Source organism: Podarcis pityusensis, assembly GCF_964106645.2.
Source record: "Podarcis pityusensis genome assembly, chromosome: 6".
Taxonomy (NCBI): domain Eukaryota; kingdom Metazoa; phylum Chordata; class Lepidosauria; order Squamata; family Lacertidae; genus Podarcis; species Podarcis pityusensis.
This window is the reverse complement of record NC_138030.1, coordinates 51,573,237-51,596,472: the sequence shown is the minus strand read 5'-3', so window position 1 is coordinate 51,596,472 and position 23,236 is coordinate 51,573,237. Positions and strand designations below refer to the sequence as shown.

Genomic DNA, 23,236 nt, shown 5'->3' with positions numbered 1-23,236 from the left:
CGAAACCTCAAATATCTTTTGGGGGCTAGCCCCTGGGGAACTGCAGTGTTAACATTCATTCAGCTACAAAGCAGAAGGGTGCAGCTTTGCAGGGGCAGAAGTCTCTGAGGCAAGCCTGCCCAGGAACTTCACTCTTTCTTTGAGGCCCTCTGAAAACAGAGGGAGGGGATGAGACTCTCTCTCTCTCTCTCTCTCTCTCTCTCTCTCTCTCTCTCTCTCTCACACACACACACACACACACACATTTAGCATGACAGAGTATGAAATAGCCTCCCTGCAGACTCGTATGTCTCTGCATCCCCCTTGCCTGCAGGCTTTGAAAATACAGTTTTATTTTAGTGGACGTACTGTTAGGGTTAGTGCAAGGACTTTGGGTTGTGTACTGCGCCTGCATCAATCAGTAAGCAAATGTTGTCTCCCTGTGTCATAGATGTTTTAGCTGAGATTCCTGCATTGCAGGGGGTTGGGCTAGATGACCCTTGGGGTCCCTTCCAACTCTACAATTCTATGAATGTGCTTCCTGCCTAGCAGTTATCTAGCAAGCAGGGCTGCAGTCCTTGACACACATTAGAGTGAGCCCTATTAATCTCAGTAGCACAGACTTCAAACAAAACAAACCTGAATCACACTATCAACATCTTTCAGGCTTGTTGGGGTTTTATCTGCATTAGTCCATCAGTTGTGGCTACAAGTCCTACTCACTTCTAGAGCAGTTCTGCAGACTTCAGGGGGAGCATTTGAGCAACCTCTTTCTTAGGGGCATCACATGGAATACTCAACTTTCTGCAGGCCTTTGAAAAGCCCAAGGGTGTGACACCCTGCGTTTTAACTGTGGAGGTTCTCAAACGTCCATCAGAGGTAGCTTTCCTAACTAGATAAATGTTTGGGGTACCCCTATCTTGGAATGATGGATCAAGAAAAACCCAAGTTCTTAGAACTAGTCCCTTTAGCCACAGTGAGATTCCCCTGCATGATTGCCCACTGAATAAAAATTCCCTTTTACAAATCAGATGGTGTGTGTAAGGATTTAAAGAGTAACCTTTAGAGCTTTTTCTTTGTTCCTGGCGTGCTCTCTCTAGCTCTTCTTTGAATAATCTATGCTGTTCCTTATTTTATACAGGCATGTGAAGGGGAAGCAGCAACATAATTCCTCCAGTTTGCTGGGATGCAAATTGGGGGTGTTGCAGAAAACCCGAGCAAAGGCTCCTATCTCATCCAACTAACAACTTGAGAAGCTTCAAGCAAGAAAGGAAATAAGCCTATTTAGAGGAAAACCAATTTATTTGTAGACCCACAATCAACAGTCCAAACACAAAGGTGTTATGTTCTGGAAAAGCCTTCAGAAGGCTAAAGATGTAAATGAGAGATGTCAGGTGGAGGAAGTGAGGGGAAACAGAACGGGAGAAACAGAAAACAGCTGGAGAAAAGAGGATACAGGGTGGAATAAAGAGAATTTTAAATGAAGAAATAAAAGGTACACTCCTATGCAGACATAAAAGGGACACTGCATCTTAATTGGTCTGCCCCATCTTTGGTTCTAGATTTCTTCATCCAAACAAGGCACAAGCAATTCCTCTAGGATTAGCGGGTAAAGAAGTAACAGGAGAGGACAAGGTGGGGAATGAACGCTCTGTGCAAACAGCAGGAGGTAACTGCCAAGAGTCCACACAAAGACGGTTGCCAGGACTATTTAAATATGAATCTAACAAACAAGCAAGCGATACAACAGTTAGATACAGCTTCCAGTGGCAGCACTGAGTACACATATGTGTCCCATTGATCTGAGCTGTTGTTGGACAAGCGTCTGGGCACAACTGGGCTGGTATAATTGCTGGGCATCTCCTGTGCCACACCTTGGTACCACGAACAGTGGCAGAATTTTCTGGAGAAACTCCAGAAATAAACTGCTTCCCCCAAACAGTGTTGTCTGAATCAAAACTGCTTTTATTCCTGCTGAAATACAGCAATAATTGGAGGGCCGGAGCACATCTTCCGCAGTAAGGCTATGCAGTAAGGCTTCCGCAATAAGGCTATGCAATATCTTTGAAGATCATTTGCTAGGGAACAACTTTGGGTCAGGGTTAATGTCTTCAAACCCTGTTTGCAAGGTTCCTGGAGGCTTGTGACTGATCAATATGGGAAGCAGAATGATGGGCTGAATGGTTTTTGGTCTGGTGGATCAGGGCTCTTATAGCAAATATGGGGTCACTGCTCCTTGTTTTCCTGCTAGACCCTCTGGAACACCTTTGGATCCGATTGATAAAAAGTGTAAATAGAAGTGCAATTTAAAAGTATATATGTAAAACTCAAGGAAGGAGCCAACTAGCCCTCCAAATCACAGTTGGGTTGCATCGCCTTTCACATGTAACATACTCCGCGGTTTTGCGCTGGGCTGACTCGCCCCCACGGCTGCTTCACTTCTTGTGCAAGAATCCCACAGTGCAGCTCTTCAAAATCCAAGCAAGGCCTCCCTTGGCAATGTGAACAAGAGTTAGTGCGGTCACTGAACGAAAGTCCATTTCCCCGAGAGCTGTATGGCTCTGGACACAAGGCACAAGGAGCACAAAGGTACAAGGGAAAGGACTAGGTCAGGCTGGTGCCAATTCCCAAAAAAGAAAGAAAAAACAAGTCTCTTTGTAGACTAAGTCAGCTGACTCACAACTTTATAGTCATGGGAAATCAGGACAGCATCTTGCAGAGGATGCTCTTCCCGGTCAGAAGCCTTTATGCCTCCCTTGGCTGATCAGAATCACAATAGGAAAATTGTCTTCCAACTGCTTAGTAACTGTAGAGGGAAAGAGGTGTGTCTTCCATCATGTCATCCTGTAAGCAAAAAGGGGGGAAAGGGAGACCTTGTTAATTTTGCACAGGCTTGAAGGAGCAGGAGTAGGTGAAGGGCATAAAAGCAAGCAGTGCACACAGGCCCTCTGCCCATGCCTCAAGTAGTAGTAGTAGCACTAGCAGTAATTTTATTTATATGTTGCCCATCCGACTGGGTTGCCCCAGCCACTCTGGTCAGCTCCCAACAAAATATTAAAAACACAATAAAACATCAAACATTAAAAACTTCCCTGAAGTCTTCTAAGAGTCAAAGAGTTATTTATTTCCTTGACATCTGAAGGGAGGGCATTCCACATGGCGGGCGCCACTACTGAGAAGACCCTCTTCCTGGTTCCCTGCAACCTCACTTCACGCTATGAGGGAACCACTAGAAGGCCCTCAGAGCTGGATCTCTGTGTCTGGGCTGAACGATGGGGGTGGAGACGCTCCTTCAGGTATACAAATATGCACTCTATGACTTGCCCCATTCCACAGACACCCTGAAGTAACCTTCTTGCTGTTATCAGACTACTGACGTATTTGAAAGAGATGGGAAGCCTCAGGAGAGGCAGACGGATAAGATTTATTGTGTACTGGCATCTAGGCCATGCTCCAGGTGAGATGCCCTAATGTGAAGGCCCACAGCTGGAGAGCTCATTCAACTTAAATTGGGGGGGGGGGTCCTAACCTTTGTCACTCTTACTGTGGGGGGGAATCTATGGTGCCATTTTCTAGCCCCCCCCCCAAAAATGGTACCTCCATGTGGTCTGGAGGTCCTTCATCCAATTATCACCCTTAAGGATGGAGTAGAAGACACTAGAGATGTTTTCCTCCCAACTCCAATTGAATCCTTCACAAAAGGTTACACTTGAATGCTACCCTAGTTAGGGTTGACGAACACTATGGAGCCTATATCCTTTTCAAATGCATTCTGATCATGATATTTGAAAAGTATATTTTAAAAAAACCTTAGTTTCAGAGCAGAGCACTCAAGGCAGAGGAAGGAAAATGGCCATAACTCCATGGTAGGACATCTGCTTTGAATGCAGAAGACCTCATGTTCAATCCCTGCCACCTCCTGTTGGGCTGGGAGAGACCAAAGTCTGAAACCCTGGAAAGCCACTGCCAGTTAGGGTTGAGCTAGACTGCCTTCTGCCAAATCAGATCATTGGTTAGCTTCCTATCTTCTAATAAGAGCCTGTGAAGTCCAGGTTAGAGGTCTAACCGAGGAGGATTAATCAAGGGCACAAACCATAGGCAAATCCTGGAGCCGCCGGAACTGCAGCTGGCCACTGCGCTGTCGGTACCGCAAGAACCCCATAAGAGCCAGGATCCCCACTGTCACAATGAAGATGAAGATGACTGCAATCACCAGAGGGTCCTCACCTATTGGGCTGGCTTCTGGTATACTAGGTAGGTCTGCAGGAAGGGGGGGGAAAGTCAGACAGCCAAACATGGATTATCGCTCCCGGCCCAGAATGGCAATTCCATACAACTACTAGGCACTTCAAAAGTCAAAACTTGTTCTGTCGCAAAAACATTTTTATATACCTTCATCTCCACTATATATCTAGTTCCCAAACTACTCTCTATCCTTGTTTCTACCCGCATGGAATAAGAGCTCCAAGTGAGTACCTTCGCCATCTCCTACGTCTGTGGTAGAGGCCTTCTTCTGCACGTGGTTAGCTGGTTGCTCTGTTTCCACTGGTGGGACTCTGGGAGAAGTGAGTGTGGAGGAGACAATGCCTGGTGTTAATATGGTAGTGCTAGAGGCACTCGCTGTGAGCACTCTTCCATCCGTATCAGTTGCATTTGGAGCGAAAGTGGACTCAGCACTGCTCCCCTCTGTGATAGCATTACGGTTTGCCACCGACATAGTTTCTGGTCTCCCTTCTGTAGGCCCCGAGGTGATGAGTGTGGAAGCTTTTGGCTGGGAAGGAGATGTCGGCCCTGGAGAAAGAGACAAGAGAGACACCCACAAGTGAATCAAGCGAGGATCCTGGGTCTTTGATGTGCAAGAATAAATGAAAATAATCCAGCATGATCATTTCCTCTCTATTACTACAATTCTAGGACATGGATGGAGCAGATCCAGAGTCCAGAACAAAGTATACCAAGCTTGCAAAGAGATTTACATCAATGGCTGAAACACACTAGTGGATACACATAGCCCTTTGCCATAGTTTGTCTTACAATAGCAAGCTTTCTGAGACATGTTGTGCAGAAAATATCTGTTCTTAGGTTAGTCAGTTGGCAAAATCTGGGTTTTCAAGCTGTAGAGCCTGGAAATCTTAGGGTGCAAATTGAGACAGCTAAAGTGAGTCCTAACTGATCTACACAAAATAATTAGAAGAGGGTTCTGACTGAAATCCTAGAAACCAAATCTTTAGTTCCAAGCATACTTCAATTCTATCAGACAAGCCAGGGGTCAGAGATCATCCCCCCTCAGAGAATCATGGGAGCTGTAGTTTGCCCCCACAGAGCTACAATTCCCAGCACCCTCAACAAAGTGCAGTTCACAGGATTCTTGGGTGGTGGGGATGTGCTTTAAATATATGGCGTGTACACAGCCTAGCTCTTCTTTTATCATGTGGCCCAAGGGGGTGGGGGAAGGTGAATTAGCATAGTGTACCCTCTACAGGAAAAGGAAGTTCAAAGGCAAGCCCCACTGCATGGTGCATAGAGGAATCTCTTGGAGCGTTACAGCATCAACAATCAATTGCCTGCCCAAACACATCAGAGATAGGTGCCTACAGATCAATGCCTATGTCAATATGTGTTTTGCATCATTTGTTTCTGACACATCAGACACAGAGCTTTCCCCTTCTCCCACTGTCAATAATTGTTCCCTGAGAGGAACTGCTCTTTATCCTGAAGCCACCAAAACCAATAAAAAGTAGTCAAAGAACAATCAGAGAAAGACTTCTGCCTTCATGGACACCAGGACTCCCAGTATGGAATGGTTCCTGCTAATCATATAGAACCCTGCAGCACATCTTGCTGTGATTTTCTCATCCTTTGAAGAAAGGTGAAAATAACTTTCCCTATTTTTGTTACAATGCCATAACTTTTTAAAAAATACACTTATAAGCTTTTACAATATACAAAATAAATATAAATTTACTTTGCAGACAATCATTTACTTATTTAGACTCCTCTCTCCCTCTTTCTGTGGTTCCTTGTTTATATTTTAATTTACTGCATATCCAAATTATACCAATTTGTTATGTCATAACTTTTTATATATATGGAGCAAGGCATTTGCCCAGATGTCTGACTTTCTGTTCTCCATTTACCGCTTGACAACAACCCAGAATTACCTGCCTTCCATTTTATGAAAAACTGCAAGGTTTTCAAAGTGTACTGAAGTTTACATGAGGGATTGAATAAATATCCTGTGTCAACAGAACTATAATTGTCATCGAAGAGGTAATGAAGCACGTGAACGTAAGCAGGTACTCGCTTGGTGTTAAATAAGGATCAGGCAGACTCAGCAATGGAGAATAAGAAGGTGAAGTTTATTGCCAGGCAATAAGGACCCAGTTTGGAATCTCTTCCAAAAGGAACTGGGACCCCGATTGACAGAAATCCAGAGGTCTTTATACCTGAGCAGATCACAGCAAATCATAGATCATGAGACAACCATGAGGGACTCACGATATTGTCAGTGAGAATTAGCCAATTAGCAAGCTCCTTGCCACGCTACCAGCTCCTGGTCAAGCACTGTCAAGCACGGAGTTCTAGTTCTGCTTTCCGATGCTTGCAGTGACGCTCTGTCTAACCTCTCCCCTAGTTATGACAGGACAGGGAGTTTGGAGATTTTGTGGTTTTGCTCTTTCTGTTCTGAGAATTAATTTAGCCTGTATCTGAGGGGTTTTTGTACCAGTATCTCTGATTCACGTCTTCCCCTTGTCCAGGGTACACGGATGTTTGTAGGGGAAAGGTCGGCTCCTAACTTTGCTGTTTCAAGCAGTTTGCAGTTAGCTAAGGCACAGCTTCCCTTTGATTCAAAATGGATTATAAAATACTGTAAGCCTTGATTATGTGTAAGCATATATGAATATATTGATTACTGATAACTGATTATATGGATAGCATAGGGGTAGCCCTTCTTCCTTGCCTCAGTAATATTTATGCCTAGGTTATAGAAACATCTAATTATGATTCCAGGCACTTGGGAGTTCTACTCAGATTGTGTTCTATTCTCTCCACTCCAATTTTGGCAGGTATGGGATAAGGTACTAGAGCCTGGCGTGCTCTGGTCCATGGGGTCACGAAGAGTCGGACACAGCTAAACCACTAAACAACAACAACTAGAGCCAAAAAACTTTCTGAGGTATTCCACCTAATAAAGTCAATTGAAAACTTTTCCAAGGCTGTGCACTCACTAACCCATTTGTAGCACAGATATGTAGTGTTTCTCTGTTGAGAATCATTTATGCTTGTCCTCAACATGTGGCTTTCAATCTACAGGGGTAGGTGAAAACCCTCCCCTTGATTAGGCTATCTATATGTTTTCCTCCCCACACATGCCCCAGGTGATTGAAGAAGGAAGCAATGATTGCAGTCTTGGTGTATGCACACCCATAACATAATTGGGCAGGTATGGATACAACCCCCACTGCCAGGACTGCCTACATCTTGTTTCAAATGGACACACTGTGAGGTATTGCAGAATCAATCCACAATGAGCTTTTATTTTTGGAATGAAACCAGTTTCTCAAGAAATACTTTTCAGGGAAATAAAAATATGCAGTAGATCTAGATTGTGCAAGGACTATATAGAAAAAAACAACGCAAGCATTCAGTCTCCTTTGATTGCAGAACAAAATGTTGTGTGTACACAACCCAAGTTGCTTGAGAATTAAGCTACATTCCATGGGAAGTGGTTGACTACTACCAAGTCTTACCTTGTACGTCCTTTGGCTGAGAGGGCTCTGTAGCCGTAACATTTGTACTGGAATTAACCCAGGCTGTGGTACTGATGGGTTCGGAATCATTCAGATGGGTCTGGTTCACTTCTACCAAGTTTGTAGTTGCAGCAGGAAGTGAATGGATGTCAGGACTACTGTTGGCAACATGCGTTGTGTTCTGTAGTCTTGCTGTGGTGCTTAAGGAGCCGTGTACAGTAGGTGCCAGAGATTCAAGCGGGACTGAGCTACTGAGATTTAACTGTGAAGCAACGGTGGTGTTGCCATCCACACTTATGGCAGTAGGGGGAATTGTCCAGTTGCCAAGGCCGCCAGCCTCCGTGTGAGGGAGCACGAAGTGTGACACAGTGCCAGATTGAGCTGATGATAAATTCTGCCCATCTCCTAGTGCAGGAAAAACAAACAGAGGAAAGCTAAAATCACAGACACATGCCCAGAAGGTCAGCTGCTTCCAGCAAGGGGAAAATAAGAGGGAAAGGGAAGGAACAGAGCCCACAGGACAAATCAATTACAATTACAGGGTGGGGAGGAAACTCCTCTTCTATTAACCTCCTCCTCTAGTAGCACTGCAGCCATCCAGTTCTCTGCAGACTGGAAATTATTTTCTCCAAACCTCATCCTCTGCTCCTCAAACATACAAAGTATGACAAACCAATGTATTGGAGCTTCATACTGGAGTAGGAAAGGTACCTATGGCCACTGATGATCATTGTTGGGTAAAGAATCAGAGAGAGAAATCAGCAGAGTTACGAAGTCAAGGATTTGAAGAAGCACTATTTCCCCACCTCCAAAGATAACGATGGAGCTATGTAGACCAAAACATTTTGTGAGGGTGCTTCCTTGCAAAATACAGTGGTACCTCAGGTTACAGACACTTCAGGTTACAGATGCTTCAAGTTACAGACTCCGCTAACCCAGTAATAGTACCTCGGGTTAAGAACTTTGCTTCAGGATAAGAACAGAAATCGCGCAGCAGCGGCACAGCGGCAGTGGGAGTCCCCATTATCTAAAGTGGTACCTCAGTTTAAGAACAGTTTCAGGTTAAGAACAGACCTCCAGAACAAATTAAGTTCTTAACCAGAGGTACCACTGTATGAAAAAGGAGTAAAGACAAAAAATACAGTAGGCCAAGGTTGAAATCTAACACCCCTGAAAAACAAGTTTTCATGATCTCAAAGTTCAAGTCAATTTGAGAATCTCATGTCCTTTTGCAACAATCAATCATATATATATTTATAGTGACCTCAGTCTAAGTACTGATCCTGGTGTACACACAATGGAACCATCCATGCACAACCATCCATGAACCCCCGAGTTTTCAGAAGTACAAAAAAAATCAAGGGGAGGGACTTAACTGGTGGTGGGGAACAACCCAAAACAATTAGAACCAAGTATGCTTGGTAGCCAGTGCTATCTCTGCAGAAGAATCATTTCAGTGTGAATGAAGGATCTCGTACGTCCCATACAGTGTTGAAGAATCAACAGCAAACAAGACAGTTAAGTGTGGCATGGGAGGGAGTCCCACACTACTTGCTCACACAGTAAAGCAGGAGTTAAAACTGGACTCCCACTCTCCACCCACAAACCACAAAATTACAGCTTCTCAATAACTCTTTACTCATTTTATTCCAGTCTTGGGTCTCTGCTGAGGCAGCTGTTCCTCTGCATTGCTGAAAGAACCCTCATGCTGGAGCACAACTGGGCTGGCTTCTTCACCCAAACTCAACACACCTACACAGCAGGCTCAGGATAATGACTAATGGGGAAAACAGCATGCCAAGTCTCAGCAGCATGCCAAAATGTTTGGGGAGTTTGGTGTGTGCATGAGATAGCTTCTATTATAAGGCAGCCCCCAATGCCTTTTGAATTTAAGCTTTTACCTACAGTCATCAGAGTAAACATAACACACCAGACTGTGACTAAACCCTCCATCCTGAGGAAGGGGAAAGATTGGTGATAGTCTTTGGCCACTGACATGGGCTTGGTGGTGATCTACAGCACAGAAGTAGCAACAGGATGCTGGTCTTGTCCTTTGTTGCCTTGCTGTTACTGAGGTACTTGGCCAGTGCTGCTTTACACAGTGGGCCAGGCAACATGTGGATGTCAAGGGCTTTGTGATTGTTACCCTTCTAACAACCAGCTGTTGCACCCTTCTAAAAGGCATCCAAGAAGAATGAATACTTTTCATCTTTCAATAACTGCCATTTCATGCATTTGGCTTGGAGGAAAAGACTGTAGGTACCCTGAGCTCAGAAAACAAAGGAGTCACAAAAGGATACATACTTTTTCCAGTTAGAACAAAGAACTCCTTCCTTTGCATTAGCATGCAACAAGCACTTGATAAAACTTTATCATGAGTCAATAGTTGCCATGGATTTTTTAGGTGGAAATATTAATCTAGGCAGAAGCAGTTCTTGCTCCAAGCACTCAAGGGTACAATATTAAGATGCCAACCCTCTCTTATCCTGAGCTGTGCACATTTGCAGTCACATCACAATATGATATAATTTGTCTCAGTGCTTTTTTCCCCTTAGGAAAATAGGTGCTGGTACTCACCATGAATTTGTTATAGTGAGTGCCACACTTTTTAACGACAAAAAGAGGTGCTGGTACTGTGTTCCCTTGAGTACCCCCTGAAAAAGCACCAATTATTCTGTCTGTAGGTTCTGCATCATTCAGTTCATATCAACTCACTTTTTTAAAAAGCTGCAGTGGCAGAAAAGACAACTCTGACAAAGATGCGAAAGTTCCACAAGACTTAGAAGCCTGCAGAGCTTTGAGTGGATGTTCACATACTTGGAGATGGGCATTCTGCCGCTCACAAAATGCTCACTTCTACTCTGGACTGCTTCTTTTTCGGCTCCTGCAGCTAAATGCCACATCCCACCTTCCCCTCAACACTATCTTTTGGGAGGCAGTGTTAAGGGGAATGGAGAAGTTGTAGTCCAAAACACCAGGTTGGCATAGGCTGTTATTAAAAATAACACCAAAGTAGCATGCCAGAATAAAGCAAGCACGTATAGTAAGTATATCACATACACAGACCCGTTTTTATTGCAGCTGCAGGATGTGAAAGAACTTAGATTAAACATTCAACCTTACATTTCTATAGTTCTTTGCCTACCTGAGTCTTTCTGGTCTCATACCAACCTGGGGAACTGAGAAACAATTTGCTGATTTTGAGCCTTAAAACTGGGGTACAGCCAACTCATGCAATATGCAGCAGATGGAAGCAGAGCCAGGCTCTGGGTAAAGGCTACCTCTTCCTGTCAAGCGTAACTAATCATTATGTGATAAATTAAACCTTTAAAAATGGGGGGGGGGGGATCATAGAAAAGTGGTAACCTTAAAGACTGCAGACAGTAAACCTCATTTGTACTATTTATGTGTTCACACCCAGAAGCTTCCAGTTCTAGGGGACCAACATTTGTTTATTATTCTGGGTGTTCTAAGTGCTTCTAGCGAACCACAGAATCTGGCTAAGGGTGGCACTACCTGTTGCAAGAAACATCTCTGAAAACAGCAGCCCCTTGTTGAAACCCAATTTGCAACATGTGATATTTTAATGTTCTGGGTTACGTTCTGGGGAACCACACATTTAAGTGGAATTGTGTATATTTGAAACACTTCTGAAAAAACCTGCAAACACCCCAGTGATTGTAAAACCTACCCTTTCTGTCTAATTAAGGTCCATTGGGACATTTACAAAGATGTAAGAATCAGAGGCTAAAGGAAAGAAAGCTGATTACAGAAAATGTTCATTCATGCAAATCAATTAACACAAAGGTCTAGATCACTGCAATTGTCATTATGGTGCTTCCACATAAACAGGCTGGCTAGTGATCAATACTCTAAATGAGAGCACCTGTCACTCTCGCAAGGTACATGCCTAGGGGAATAATATTTCATCCTATTGCTGCTAATCTACATAGATGTAAGATACACAGTGGTACCTCGGTTTGAGAACAGCCCTGTTTACGAACTATTCGGTTTACGAACTCCTCAAAACCGGAAGAAGTGTCCCGGTTTGTGAACTTTACCTCGGTCTAAGAATGGAATCTGAATGGTGGAAGGGCACAGGCGGTGGGAGGCCTCATTAGGGAAAGCGTGCCTTGGTTTAAGAACGGTTTTGGTTTAAGAATGGACTTCCAGAATGGATTAAGTTTGTAAACCGAGGTACTACTGTAATAGGAAACTATGCTTTGTTATTACATGAATGGACCAGGACAAGTCTCAGGCTCATGTGCTCCTCACTCTCCTTTCACAGGAGGAGAAAATTGGCAGCTTTCCCTTCCAACTTTTATACAAACCACAGTTCCAAGTTCAGACATGATGGGAAACTGTGGTTTGTTTAAAATTAGAAGCAGAAGCTTCTAATTTCTTTACTGCCACAAAACAAAACAAAAAAGCTGGGAGGAGAAAGTACATAAAGCTCACCACAACTTGTTCTTGTAACAGGAAACCATGGCTTCCTGTTATGTCTGAACCAGACCTAAAAAGACATATTTACCTTCACAGCAATGTAATCATGTTCAATCTAAACATCTCCTTCCTGTTTACTGGCTACTGTCACCCAACTGATCAATATGCAGAAGAATCTTTCTTTGAGCTACTGGTCAAACATGGCCTTTCTTCAACTACAGAACAGTGCAGTTAGATTACTCATCTAATCTCATCTCACCCATAATGAGCAAGCTGCACACGAAATTTCCCTCAGAGACTCTCTGGTCATTGGAAGAGGTTGTCCTTTAATCTGTTTCTACACGTGGTAGTCTGTTATAGAACACACTGCAAAGTACCGGTACATACTGGAGATGAGTTTGTATTCTGTCATAAGGCCCAGACAGAAAGCTGGTCAAGCAAGGAACGTAGACCTAGGGATTGAAACTAGGGCCGCAAAGCCCAGCTGAAATAAATTCAAGACTTGTGAGAAGTTATTTGTTTTTGTGTTGTTATTTGCGGTACCCCCACTTAAACACGTGCAATTCTAGATGAGCTGATTAGCTAGCTGCTTATTGTGCAGTCCGAAAAGCTTATATCACTGGTACAGCCTGCTCACAACCTCCTGTTTGAAGCCATCAAGGTGGAAGTCACCTTGGAAGCTGAGGCAGCCTGGACAAGCATCAATCTCTTTCTGAGTTAAAGTAACCACCATACCTGCTGCCAATAATGCCCCATCCTGCATCTGTTGCCTCTGTCACTGCTGAGAGTCATTCTGCTGCTATTACTACCTTTGTTGCTCACCCAACTTTCTGCCATTCTAAGTCTGTTTGGAAAAGCAAACCAGGACCTTTTGGGCTAGATTTCCTTTCCTACAATGACACTTGGAAAGGCCACAGAGCTCTGGGTAGCTCCGCGGCAGAAGCAAGGCCTTCTTTTCGCAATGGAGTCATCATCACTGATGAAACCAGGGTTAGTGAGGGAGATCTGGTCCCTTCTATATTTTTTGTGTGACAAGTGACTAATAAGTTTAATAAATGGTGATGATGATCAGTGCTTTTCCCGCCAGGGGGTACTCAGGGGGTACGCAGTGCTGGCACCTTTTTTGTTGTTAAAAAGTGTGGCACTTATTGTAACAACTTCATGGTAAATACTGGCATCTATTTTTCGGGGGGGGGGGAGCACTGATGATGATGGATTTTGAGAAAGTTTTAAGAAGTTCCTGCTGGATGGTCCATCTAGCCCAGGGGTAGGCAACCTAAGGTCCGGGGGCCAGATGCGGCCCAATCGCCTTCTCAATCCGGCCAGCGGACGGTCCGGGAATCAGCATATTTTTACATGGGTAGAATGTGTGCTTTTATTTAAAATGCATCTCTGGGTTATTTGTGGGGCATAGGAATTCGTTCATTTTTTCTTCTTCAAAATATAGTCCGGCCCACCACATGGTCTGAGGGACGGTGGACCAGCCCATGACTGAAAAAGATTGCCGACCCCTGATCTAGCCCTCCACCCTGTCTTCACGGTAGCCAGCCAGATGCCTTCTGGGAAGCATACAAGCAGAACTGAGCTCAACAGCACCCTCCACTCCTGCAGTTCCCTGCAAGTGGTATTCAGAAGCATTCTACCTTCAACAGCAGAGGTAGAACATAGCCAATGTGGCTAGTAGCTGTGATAGCCTTATCCTCAATGAATTTGTCTAATCCTCTTTTAAAGCCAAGTTGCTGGTCATCCCTACTTCTTGTGGGAGGAGGCTTCTGAGAAGCCTGTACGGCTAATTGTCTGCCGATTTCCTTGGGCTCAAGCCTCATTGAAACCTACTTCTGAGTAAACTTATTCAACAGTAAGTGCCTTTTATTATTTCAATGGGGCTTTCGCCCAAGGAAATCAACAGAAAACAATTGCAGCCTTGTAAAAATATATGCATGTGCAAATTTGATTGATTGAAAATTCAAGCTGAAACCCACTTGATTAAAAAGCATAAGCACTCTCACACACGACACCCAAGGAGAGTTCATAATATTGGTTTACTTGATTAATCAAAACAATTATTTTTTTTTACTTAAAAAAAAAAAACCCTCTAAAAATGTAAAGAGTGGAAGCCATAGCTGAAACGCATATTCTGTCCATGGACTCTAAGTGGGCATAGGCGACAAGGCACTGCTTAGAAAACACCTTCTTTTTTAAAAAGAAAGGAAACTGTGACTCATCATGAAGCAAAGTTCTCAATCCGAGGTACTATTTCTGGGTTAGTGGAGTCTGTAACCTGAAGCATTTGTAACCCGAGGTACCACTGTATAGTCCACCCTCCCATGGAGGACAATTTTAATACCTAGGTTTTACGTAGCACTTTTAGACTGTTAGAAGTGCTCCATATACATTATCTTAGTAATCTATGGGCCAGAGATGAGAGATATTGGCCTATCTCAAAGGGCAGGAGAGGAGAGGGCTGTTGCTCTCAGGTGCGACTTGCAGGCTTCCCAGAAGCAGCTCATTGGCCACTGCGAGAACAAGATAGGACACTGGCCTGATCCAGCAGGCTCCTCTTATGTTCTTAAGATAAAGCTTGGGGAATAACTGTGTATGCCTCCTTCAGATGCTTATGTGAAGGATGGGATACAAGTGTAATAAATAACTAATCCATATAATAGCATTGTGTAGGTCAGTATTACTATACCCAGTGCTTCTTTCTGGGGGGGACACAGGGGTACGCATACCCCGAAACATTTTGTGAATCTTTGTACTTTTGTCCATTTACTGTACTTATTTTTCCCGATTTTAACTATAAAATGGTGATTTTCTTGAGTCAAAATGTACCCCTAAACATTTTAGAAAAAAAATAACTGACTACTGTATACCTATATAGCAGATGGTGGATCTGAGAACAAGATACCGTAGCTTGTGTAAAGAGGATACAGTGGTTAAATTACCAAGGTGAACAAGGCACTTTTTGTCTTCCAGCTTAGACTTTTAACCAATAGTAAATAGTAATATGCTGCCTATCAAATCTATATCCCAATTTTTCTCTGAGGAGTGAAAATTTGCATACAAGTCCATCCTGGTTTAGGTAAATGATCAAAGGCAGGCAATAATAATTTTTTGTACTGTTTGTACACAGGATGTATTGCAATAACAAGGTCCAATGCTAATTGACTATTTCCCACCCCACCCCACCCCCACGCAAAAACATCTAACACACACCAGAGCTTTGTATCCCACACCTTTGGGGAAATAGCTTGGTTGCTTGCCAAGGTGCGTCAGAATGCTGAATGCTCTCATTCATTCCACAGCATCAAAAGGCAGAGTACACGGATCCAACTCATTTACTGCAAGTAGGGATAGGACACTTAAACATAGATGTGTGACCTGGATATGAAATATCAAACTCTGGCAAACTGCAGCCTAGAACTGTCCCTTTTCGGCAACAGTCTACAGGTTCTATTAAGAGTATGGGCCATTTGTGTGTTTCTTTAAATTATATAAAAATTGAATCCCCATGTACATCCTCACTAGCACTTTGCATTAACACTCCAGAGGTGCAGAGAATATCGACTAGAAGCCCTTCACTGCTACTTGGCCTGTAATCATCCACCACTCACTCAAGAGTAAGCCGTACTGAATTCAGTGAAACTGATATAGGATTGTGCTGTACACACATTTAATCCACAGACACAAACATAGAACACTGTCCCCAGAAGTGCTTTGCGAAAATGGAGCAACTCTTAGCTGCCACCCCACCAACATGTTCTGTTTAACATGAAAGAATCTTTACCAAAAAGGGTGGTATAATAAGACAGGGTTTTCAATGTTCTTGGGTCCACAGCTCCCTTGACCTACTGCATTATTTCTGTGGCACCCCTGTGGGGCTCAGGAGCCCAGTTATGTCACCCCTTGCCTGCAGAGCTGGCAGCCTTTTCAAACACCCTCCCTTGTGGAGGGTTCCCTCAACCTCCTCTCCCCTCTCCTTGCTGCCACCCCTCTTGCTGCCACCCCTCCTCTGAGCTGCCCACCCTGCCCCAAAGAGAGGTGCCTCCTCACACTGCCCCACAAGGGCCTGGGATGCACCCCCTGACCAGCCCCATAGGCACCATTCATCTGGGGAGTTTGTAGCCAGGGCTGCTGCAACAAACAGCTGCGCAAGCCTTTGGAAGGCACAGAAGCAAGAGGGCATCATAGGAGGAAGGGAAGGAAAGAAAGAGGGCCAGAGGCCAGTGTTGTCCGTGGCACCCCTGGGTGCCATGGCACACTAGTTGAAAACATTACAGTAGTTTTCAAGAGATAGCCTTACTTTGTTTCCCAAATTCTCCGACAGCAACAGAGCAGCAGCCTGCTCCAGTTACTTGCACCTGAGGCTTTGGAAGTGGCTGACACCCATCACATTTCTCTACATTCAATTGTCTCTTCCTCTGTTGCACAAGGCCCCTTGGATTGAACGTGTCCCATTTCATTTCCAAAGCTGCAAGAGCAACTAAGGCAGCGTTGGGGTGGGAGTGGGAAGAGAGGAGGAGACAGACACTGCCCATGTTGGCTGTGTTACACACTGCTCCCAGTGTATCTGTGACCTCAGGGCAATAGAGCAGGGCCTGGAACTGTGACAAACTAAGCTTTATGCTTCTCTGCAAATCAGGGCTCCGCTGAAGACGTGCATGTACAGAAGACAAGCAAACACAACTACTACCCAGACACAGCCAGAGGCATTCAGGAGACAAAGCCAAAATTCACAGACCAAAAAATAAAATAAAAACTTTCAGGAGGAGTTTTATATTTTTGAAAGTCATTTGAAGGAAGTGGGTTTCTTCATTTAGCTGGGTAAGGCGCTACTGAACAAGACGAGTACCTGATTGGTTAGCTGAGACTGAGCTGGCAGGCAAATTTGAACTCCTGCCACAGGGAGTCCTTAGCAATTCCGGAGACAGCCATTCCAACGGCTCAGGAACAGAACTTAAAAACACTTAAAATATCTAAGCATCTTCAGCCCAGTCACTTTTTTAAAGAGAAACTGCTTGGACCTATCTTAGTTCTAACTCAGAGATTGTCTGAACCACCTCTTGGATCTGCTATCTCATGAAGGCTCTGCAAGGGAAGCAGAATTTCAGCAGAACACACAGCTTGCTTTTATTTTTCCCTTCCAGAATTAGAACAAGAAGGAGACTTGTAACAAATAACTCTTTGACTGGTTGCCTTTATTGCTTCCAAAGTGGATTTGTCTGGTAAAATTTGTTGCAACTTTGGCTGCATTTAGATGCAACATTAAACCATAATTTAGCACTCAGGCTTGCATGCTCCCTCATCCCATGCAGCTGGGATGATTATGTGACCACAATTTACCCAGAGTCTCTGCTCACCATTGTGTTAGACCTGTGGTTTAAATTATGGTCAGTTTTAACAAACCAGCTTCATAGCCCACCATTTGAAGCTAACTTGTTTTGAAATGGGAGGTAATTCGTGATAGTCCACAACCACCAGTTCAGATGCAGTGACCATAGGTTGTAGCTCAGTGTACAGTCATAGCTCAGTGGTAGAGCATATGTTTTTCAGGCAGAAGGACTCAGCTTTAATCCCCAGCATTTCCAGATAGGGTTGGAAACCCTGGAGAGCTGGAAACCCTGGAGAACTGTTTCAAGCACTGTAGCCAATACTGAGCTAAATGGACCTATGGTCTAACAAAGCATATTAAAGCATCTTCCTAAGTCCTTAATGACAAGCTGAGATTCTGGGAAACTGAAAGTAAATGCTGCCCAAATCCTACTCCTGACTATGCAGATGGTGGAAAGTGTACAAGCCAGAGGCCAGTTGTGCCACAATGCCAAGCTATGGTTTAGTGTTATATTCAAATGCAGCCTCTCTCAGGTTTGGGAGCAGAGTAAGAATGAAGACAGCAGCCTTGCAAATAAGTCTGCTACACTGACTGATCCACAAAAACAGCTCATGGCGCACCTGCCCTCACATGCCCATGTCAGTTATTTGTGGTACATACATTCTGCAAGAAAAATATGGCTGATTATCTTCCCATTTACCAACCCCCTCCCCCACAAACTTTTCAGGAGGCTCTTTAAATCAGACCCCTGCTTTCATATGGGCGGACCCAGATATAAAAACAAGCAGCTCTGACCGTTATTTCTAGTGCATGTCTGAATCCTGGAGTTTGATCTAGTTTCTTGAAAAGGTACATCATCACACTGGGCAGAAAGTGACTAACGATTTCCCCAACACCATCTAAGAACTTCTGAAACATCATTGTCTTCATGTGGTCCTGGACTTCTGCCCCAGCATCCTGCCCTAACAGCACCACTGTCCCACCCACCAGGAGGTGAGGAAACGTCATAGTTTCAGACTTGTCTGCAACCAGCAAACAAACAACAGAAAGGCCTAATTTGTTATTGACTTTCAGGCGGAATTTAGCATTTCTGTTTACCCAGGCATCTGACGGCTGAAATGCACTGTTCCTGGCAACCTTGAGATTACTGGTTGCGAGAAAGTTTTTAACTGTTTTTAGTCTGGTGTGTCTGTGTAAGTTTGATGTGTTTGCCGCCCTGGGCTCTTTGGGGAGGAAAGATGGGATATAAATTGAATGACTAAATAAATAAATAACTAGTCAGGGAGAAACTGAGAGGGAATCAAGGATAGGGGGAAAGCACAGCAACAAGGAGCCTCCATCAAACATAAAGAGGGTGTGAAAGCTAGATCCATCCAAGCAAGGACTTCATTTGAGCCGGGGCACAGACCCAGTACAGTGGTACCTCAGGTTACAGACGCTTCAGGTTACAGACTCCGCTAACCCAGAAAGAGTACCTCGGGTTACAAACTTTGCTTTAGGATGAGAACAGAAATCGTGTAATGGCGACGCGGCGGCAGCGGGAGGCCCCATTAGCAGTGGCATAGCGTGGGTTGTCAGCACCCGGGGCAAGGCAAGTAATTTGCGCCCCCTAACCCGTGGATTTGCGCCCCCTAACCCTAACCCCCAGATGTTGCGCCCGGTGCGGCCGGCCCCCCCTGCACCCCCCACGCTACGCCACTGCCCATTAGCTAAAGTGGTACCTCAGGTTAAGAACACTTTCAGGTTAAGAATGGACCTCCAGAACGAATTAAGTTCTTAACCTGAGGTACCACTGTAATGTTTCTGAATGCCGAATTTCGAAATGTGAAGCAGAACTACTCACAAAAGACGAGACTACAAGCCTATGCAGAGTGCATTTTCCTGACTGCTCTCTCTCCCGGCCAAGCGCCTCCTTCAGGGCTTCGAAATTCCAGATCCGTCGAGGATAAAGCCTTAAACCCGGACATTCTCATGTTATAAACCAACAATCACAACAGCTTGCAAGGACCGACGACGGAACTCCGGGAAATGGGGGCCCCGCCTAAAGGAAGGACACCATCTGGGCAGACACTACAACGCCTCAAGCTCACAAGTTTCCATACAGATATAGAAAGTTCTTGCGCTCTAAGGGGGCGGGGAAAACCCACCTTGGTGTCCAGGGTGGGAACGAAGCTACAGAGTCAGTCCCTTAGGATAGTAGCACGCAGGGAGCAGAACTGTCTCCTGGGCTGCGGAAAAACTAGGGCGATCACATGAAAAAGCCAGATCATCAGACACGGTAATAAAGCTGGGGTATTAGCAAACACAGGGTAGGTACTGGCTCCTCTGAGAGACTTATAGGATGCCACCCAAGCGCGCGCCCTCTAGGGGATCTCAAGAACCCATTAAGGATCAGGACACTTTCCCGCGAGAGCGTTCGATTCCAAAGTCCCACCTAGGACGAAAAGAAGCGATCGGAGGCTCTTTTACCTGGCAGCGGCAGGAAGGTTCCAGCGAGGAGGCAGCAAACGGCGGAGAAGCTGTAGGGGGAGCGGCGCGTTGTTGCCTCCATGCCGGGCTGATTCCGGATGGACTGGCTGGCAGCGGCGAGCGAACCGGCGGAGAAAGCGCTAAATTTCTATGAAGAGTCCCAGGCACAGGCGCGTCTCCAGAGCTGGAAAGGAGTCTGTGCCACGTGGTTCATTCACAAGCCCACGCGCGGCCTGGGCGTGTCAGATGCGCCCCCCCCTCCCTCGCTCCCTACCAGGCCGGCGGGATCCTGGGTTCATCTCTTCCGCCTCCTCGGCGTAGCCCCACCGGGCGCAACCCGCCTCGTGAGTTGAAGTAAGACGTGTGGATCCTCCCCCGCCGACTGGCCGGAGTGGTTTCTATTGGATGGAAAGCCTGTGGCTGTTGGGTTTTGTCTACAGTATTTCCTAGCGCAAAGTCTGTGCTATTTCAGTTTGTGGGCGCTGCAAAGTCATCGGCGTGCGCCCACGAGTGCGCCCCCACCCCACTGAAGGGCCAAACGGGGCCTTCGCCTTCCACCCCGTAGCGGGAGGGCGAAGGTAGCTGCCTTGAACGCTCTATATTTAACACAAATCCTCATCCATCCAATTCAAGGTTAAATCATGGGATTCTGCGAGGGTGAGTCAGGACTTCGCGATGTATATTTCAAGCTTATTTTTGATAGTTGGTCAACAAAATTGTTCTGGCTGTAGCTGGAACAATGGCCCAGTTCAGGCGTTTAGGGTATGTGCCAGCTTGAAGTGATATTGGCATGTGGACAGGCATGTGCACTCCCATGCCCTCTGCTATGTTCATTCTAACAAGAATTGATTGATCGATTAATTAATAATTACAACTTGCTTTTTAAAGAGACTTTCTCCACCAAGCATCTTACAAAATGCGCGTCAAAACATAACCCATAAAATATGATTGTACACCACTAAAAACACTGTATATTACTAAAAGCCAGTTCCAAAAGAACAAAAAGCCCAACATAATTTATTCACAGAAAAACCAGAACACAGCACCATTTTGGGGGCTCAGTTTACTATTAGCCACTGGGGGTAATGGCAAAATGGTGGCTTTCATCATATACCATCTAAAATGCTGAGGGTTGGAGCATGGTTGATTTTATGTTGGATTGAATTTCAGAGCAGTGGTGCCAACTGCAAAAAGGCAATGTTCAGTGTGCTCAACAACGTAATGGTTGTTGTAGGCTGTAACTAAGCAAGGCCTCTGAAGTACATCTTGAAGCTGGAAATAAGAACAGTGAAAGGGACAGGATGGACCACAGTGTATACCATCTTGACGGCTTCTGAGACTTTCAGACAGAAAAGAGATATGGATTGTGTTTATTTATTAATGACCTGGTTGTATGTAAAATTAAGGATTAAATTTGGCGAAATGCGAAGTGTGGGTGACGCTGGGAGATTGGCAGCATTAGAGGGGAGGGATGTATATTATATATTTATACAAAAAAAACTAGAGGTTTCATTTTCACCCTCCGCACCAGTGAGGCTGAGTTGTTGATTAATGGGGCCAGATGTCAGACAGCAATGTTCACGGCCATGTTAAGGAGGAATGTGTGTATATTGTCTGGAAGGAAGCAAGATCTGTTTTTCTCAGGCAAAGTGTTACTCAAGAGGTATCAGAAGGAAATGTTTGAAAATTGATGAATGACTATGATAGATAGAAAGAAGAGGATTTACTCTACTCAACTATTTTGAGGACAAGTTATAACAATGTATAAAAGCTATAGCAGAAATTGGTAATTGAACAGGTGATGTGTAAGGAGAAAGGGATGAATGTATTTTGAAAAGATAGCTGGAAAAGTTATTTTATTGGGAGCAGCAAAGGAGGGAGGAAAATAGAGTAGACATCCGGGGGGGGGGTCGGAAGTCAACTTTTAATTTTATATTGAATTTGTATTAATTTGGTGACAATTTGTTAAGAATTATGGAATATCAATAAAAATAATTGGCAAAAAGCACCTCTAGCCACCATCGCTGCATGAGCATCCTCAGTTAGCACCAAGTCATTGAACTTGGTCCTTCACAGGGAGTGCAATCTGGTCAGACCTTGTGGGGGGTCGGACTATATTTTTTGGGGGGAAATGAACAAATTCCTATGCCCCACAAATAACCCAGAGATGCATTTTAAATAAAAGCACATTCTACTCATGTAAAAACACCAGGCAGGCCCCACAAATAACCCAGAGATGCATTTTAAATAAAAGGACATATTCTACTCATGTAAAAACACAATGATTCCCGGGCCATCTGCAGGCCGGATTGAGAAGGCAGTTGGGCCGGATCTCGCCCCCGGGCCTGAGTTTGCATACCCATGCTTTAGGACGTCCACTCCCTGGAGGCCCTTCATCACCCTAAAGAGCTCCATTGGGTGACAATGAGCAGATGCAATAGTGATGGCAAAATATGAACTCTGCAGCCATCATTGTCACAGGGTAAGTCCATAAATGGGTTCTTATATGTCAAACAATATGTTAGGAACCAGGGAATAGTTAAGAGCAACATCCACTTCTAGAGATTCTCTTGCCATTAGGCAGAATGAAGCAGCAGCCTCAGTTGAGTGTCACAAAAGGGCAATGAAATTCTTAGTTATTTACTTTTTTTTAATTGCATTTCTACTCTCAGGGAGAAATATTTGGGACTTTCCATCTCAGGTGCCAAAAAAAAACCCTTGGCAAGCCTTTAGTAATATGTCACTTGATTTGGGGGTTGGCGTTGGCGTTTGCTATTCTACGTGAGACAGCAAAAGTGTCTCAGACCAGCCCTGATGAACTTTGTAACTGCCTTTACTTTATAGCTGGTTGGGAAAGCACAGAGGTTGTTTGATGTTGTATCAACTGCAGGATCTTAATAAACCAGCTGCAACCAGGATTAAGGAAGCACATGGTGTTTAAGGAGTTCTCACATAAATGCATGTTTTGTAGTTTGGAAGTGTGCCTTTTGTAGCCACCACACTTAAAACAAATACAAAGTTTTATTAGAAGTGGCATGGGACAACCTTCAGTACTTTGGTCTTGTGCTAGGAAAATGCATGCCTGCGCTTGTGTAATCCCTTTTGTGACCTGTGTTGGCTTTCCTCATACTCTGGCTAGCCTTTATTTGTCTTTCCTTTGAATAATAATAAGCAATACTATATATTGATTGCAACAATACTCAGAAGATGGTTTCTGCACCAGCATTAAGGAGGGGAATGTCCTGCATTTTGTTACCCTGCT

General features: G+C 44.6%; 1 protein-coding gene across 2 annotated transcripts; it reads right to left on the bottom strand.

Moving 5' to 3' along the window:
• Positions 1 to 2,009: 2,009 nt before the first annotated feature.
• On the bottom strand, positions 2,010 to 20,481 carry LOC308479084 (uncharacterized protein). 2 transcript variants are annotated; one of them, XM_081009522.1, is made up of 5 exons: positions 19,975 to 20,481; positions 7,731 to 8,135; positions 4,456 to 4,770; positions 4,073 to 4,239; positions 2,010 to 2,823 (listed from the first exon to the last, which is right to left on the bottom strand). In XM_081009522.1, the coding sequence occupies exons 1-5, from the start codon at positions 20,054 to 20,056 to the stop codon at positions 2,779 to 2,781; spliced, it is 1,014 nt and encodes a 337-aa protein (XP_080865648.1). In that variant the 5' UTR covers positions 20,057 to 20,481; the 3' UTR covers positions 2,010 to 2,778. The 2 variants fall into 2 exon arrangements, with proteins under 2 accessions (XP_080865648.1, XP_080865647.1); XM_081009521.1 differs by lacking the exon at positions 19,975 to 20,481 and adding an exon at positions 16,477 to 16,726.
• Positions 20,482 to 23,236: the final 2,755 nt, after the last annotated feature.

Bases quoted from the DNA above. Each gene is read 5' to 3' on its own strand.
- LOC308479084 (XM_081009521.1), bottom strand. From the start codon at position 16,711: ATGGGCAGTGTCTGTCTCCTCCTCTCTTCCCACTCCCACCCCAACGCT. The intron at 8,136-16,476 runs GTAAGGCTATCT...TTCCTGCACTAG, and splicing joins CGGAGAATTTGGGAAACAAA to GAGATGGGCAGAATTTATCA. The intron at 2,824-4,072 runs GTTTGTGCCCTT...TTTTGCTTACAG, and splicing joins GGCTCCAGGATTTGCCTATG to GATGACATGATGGAAGACAC.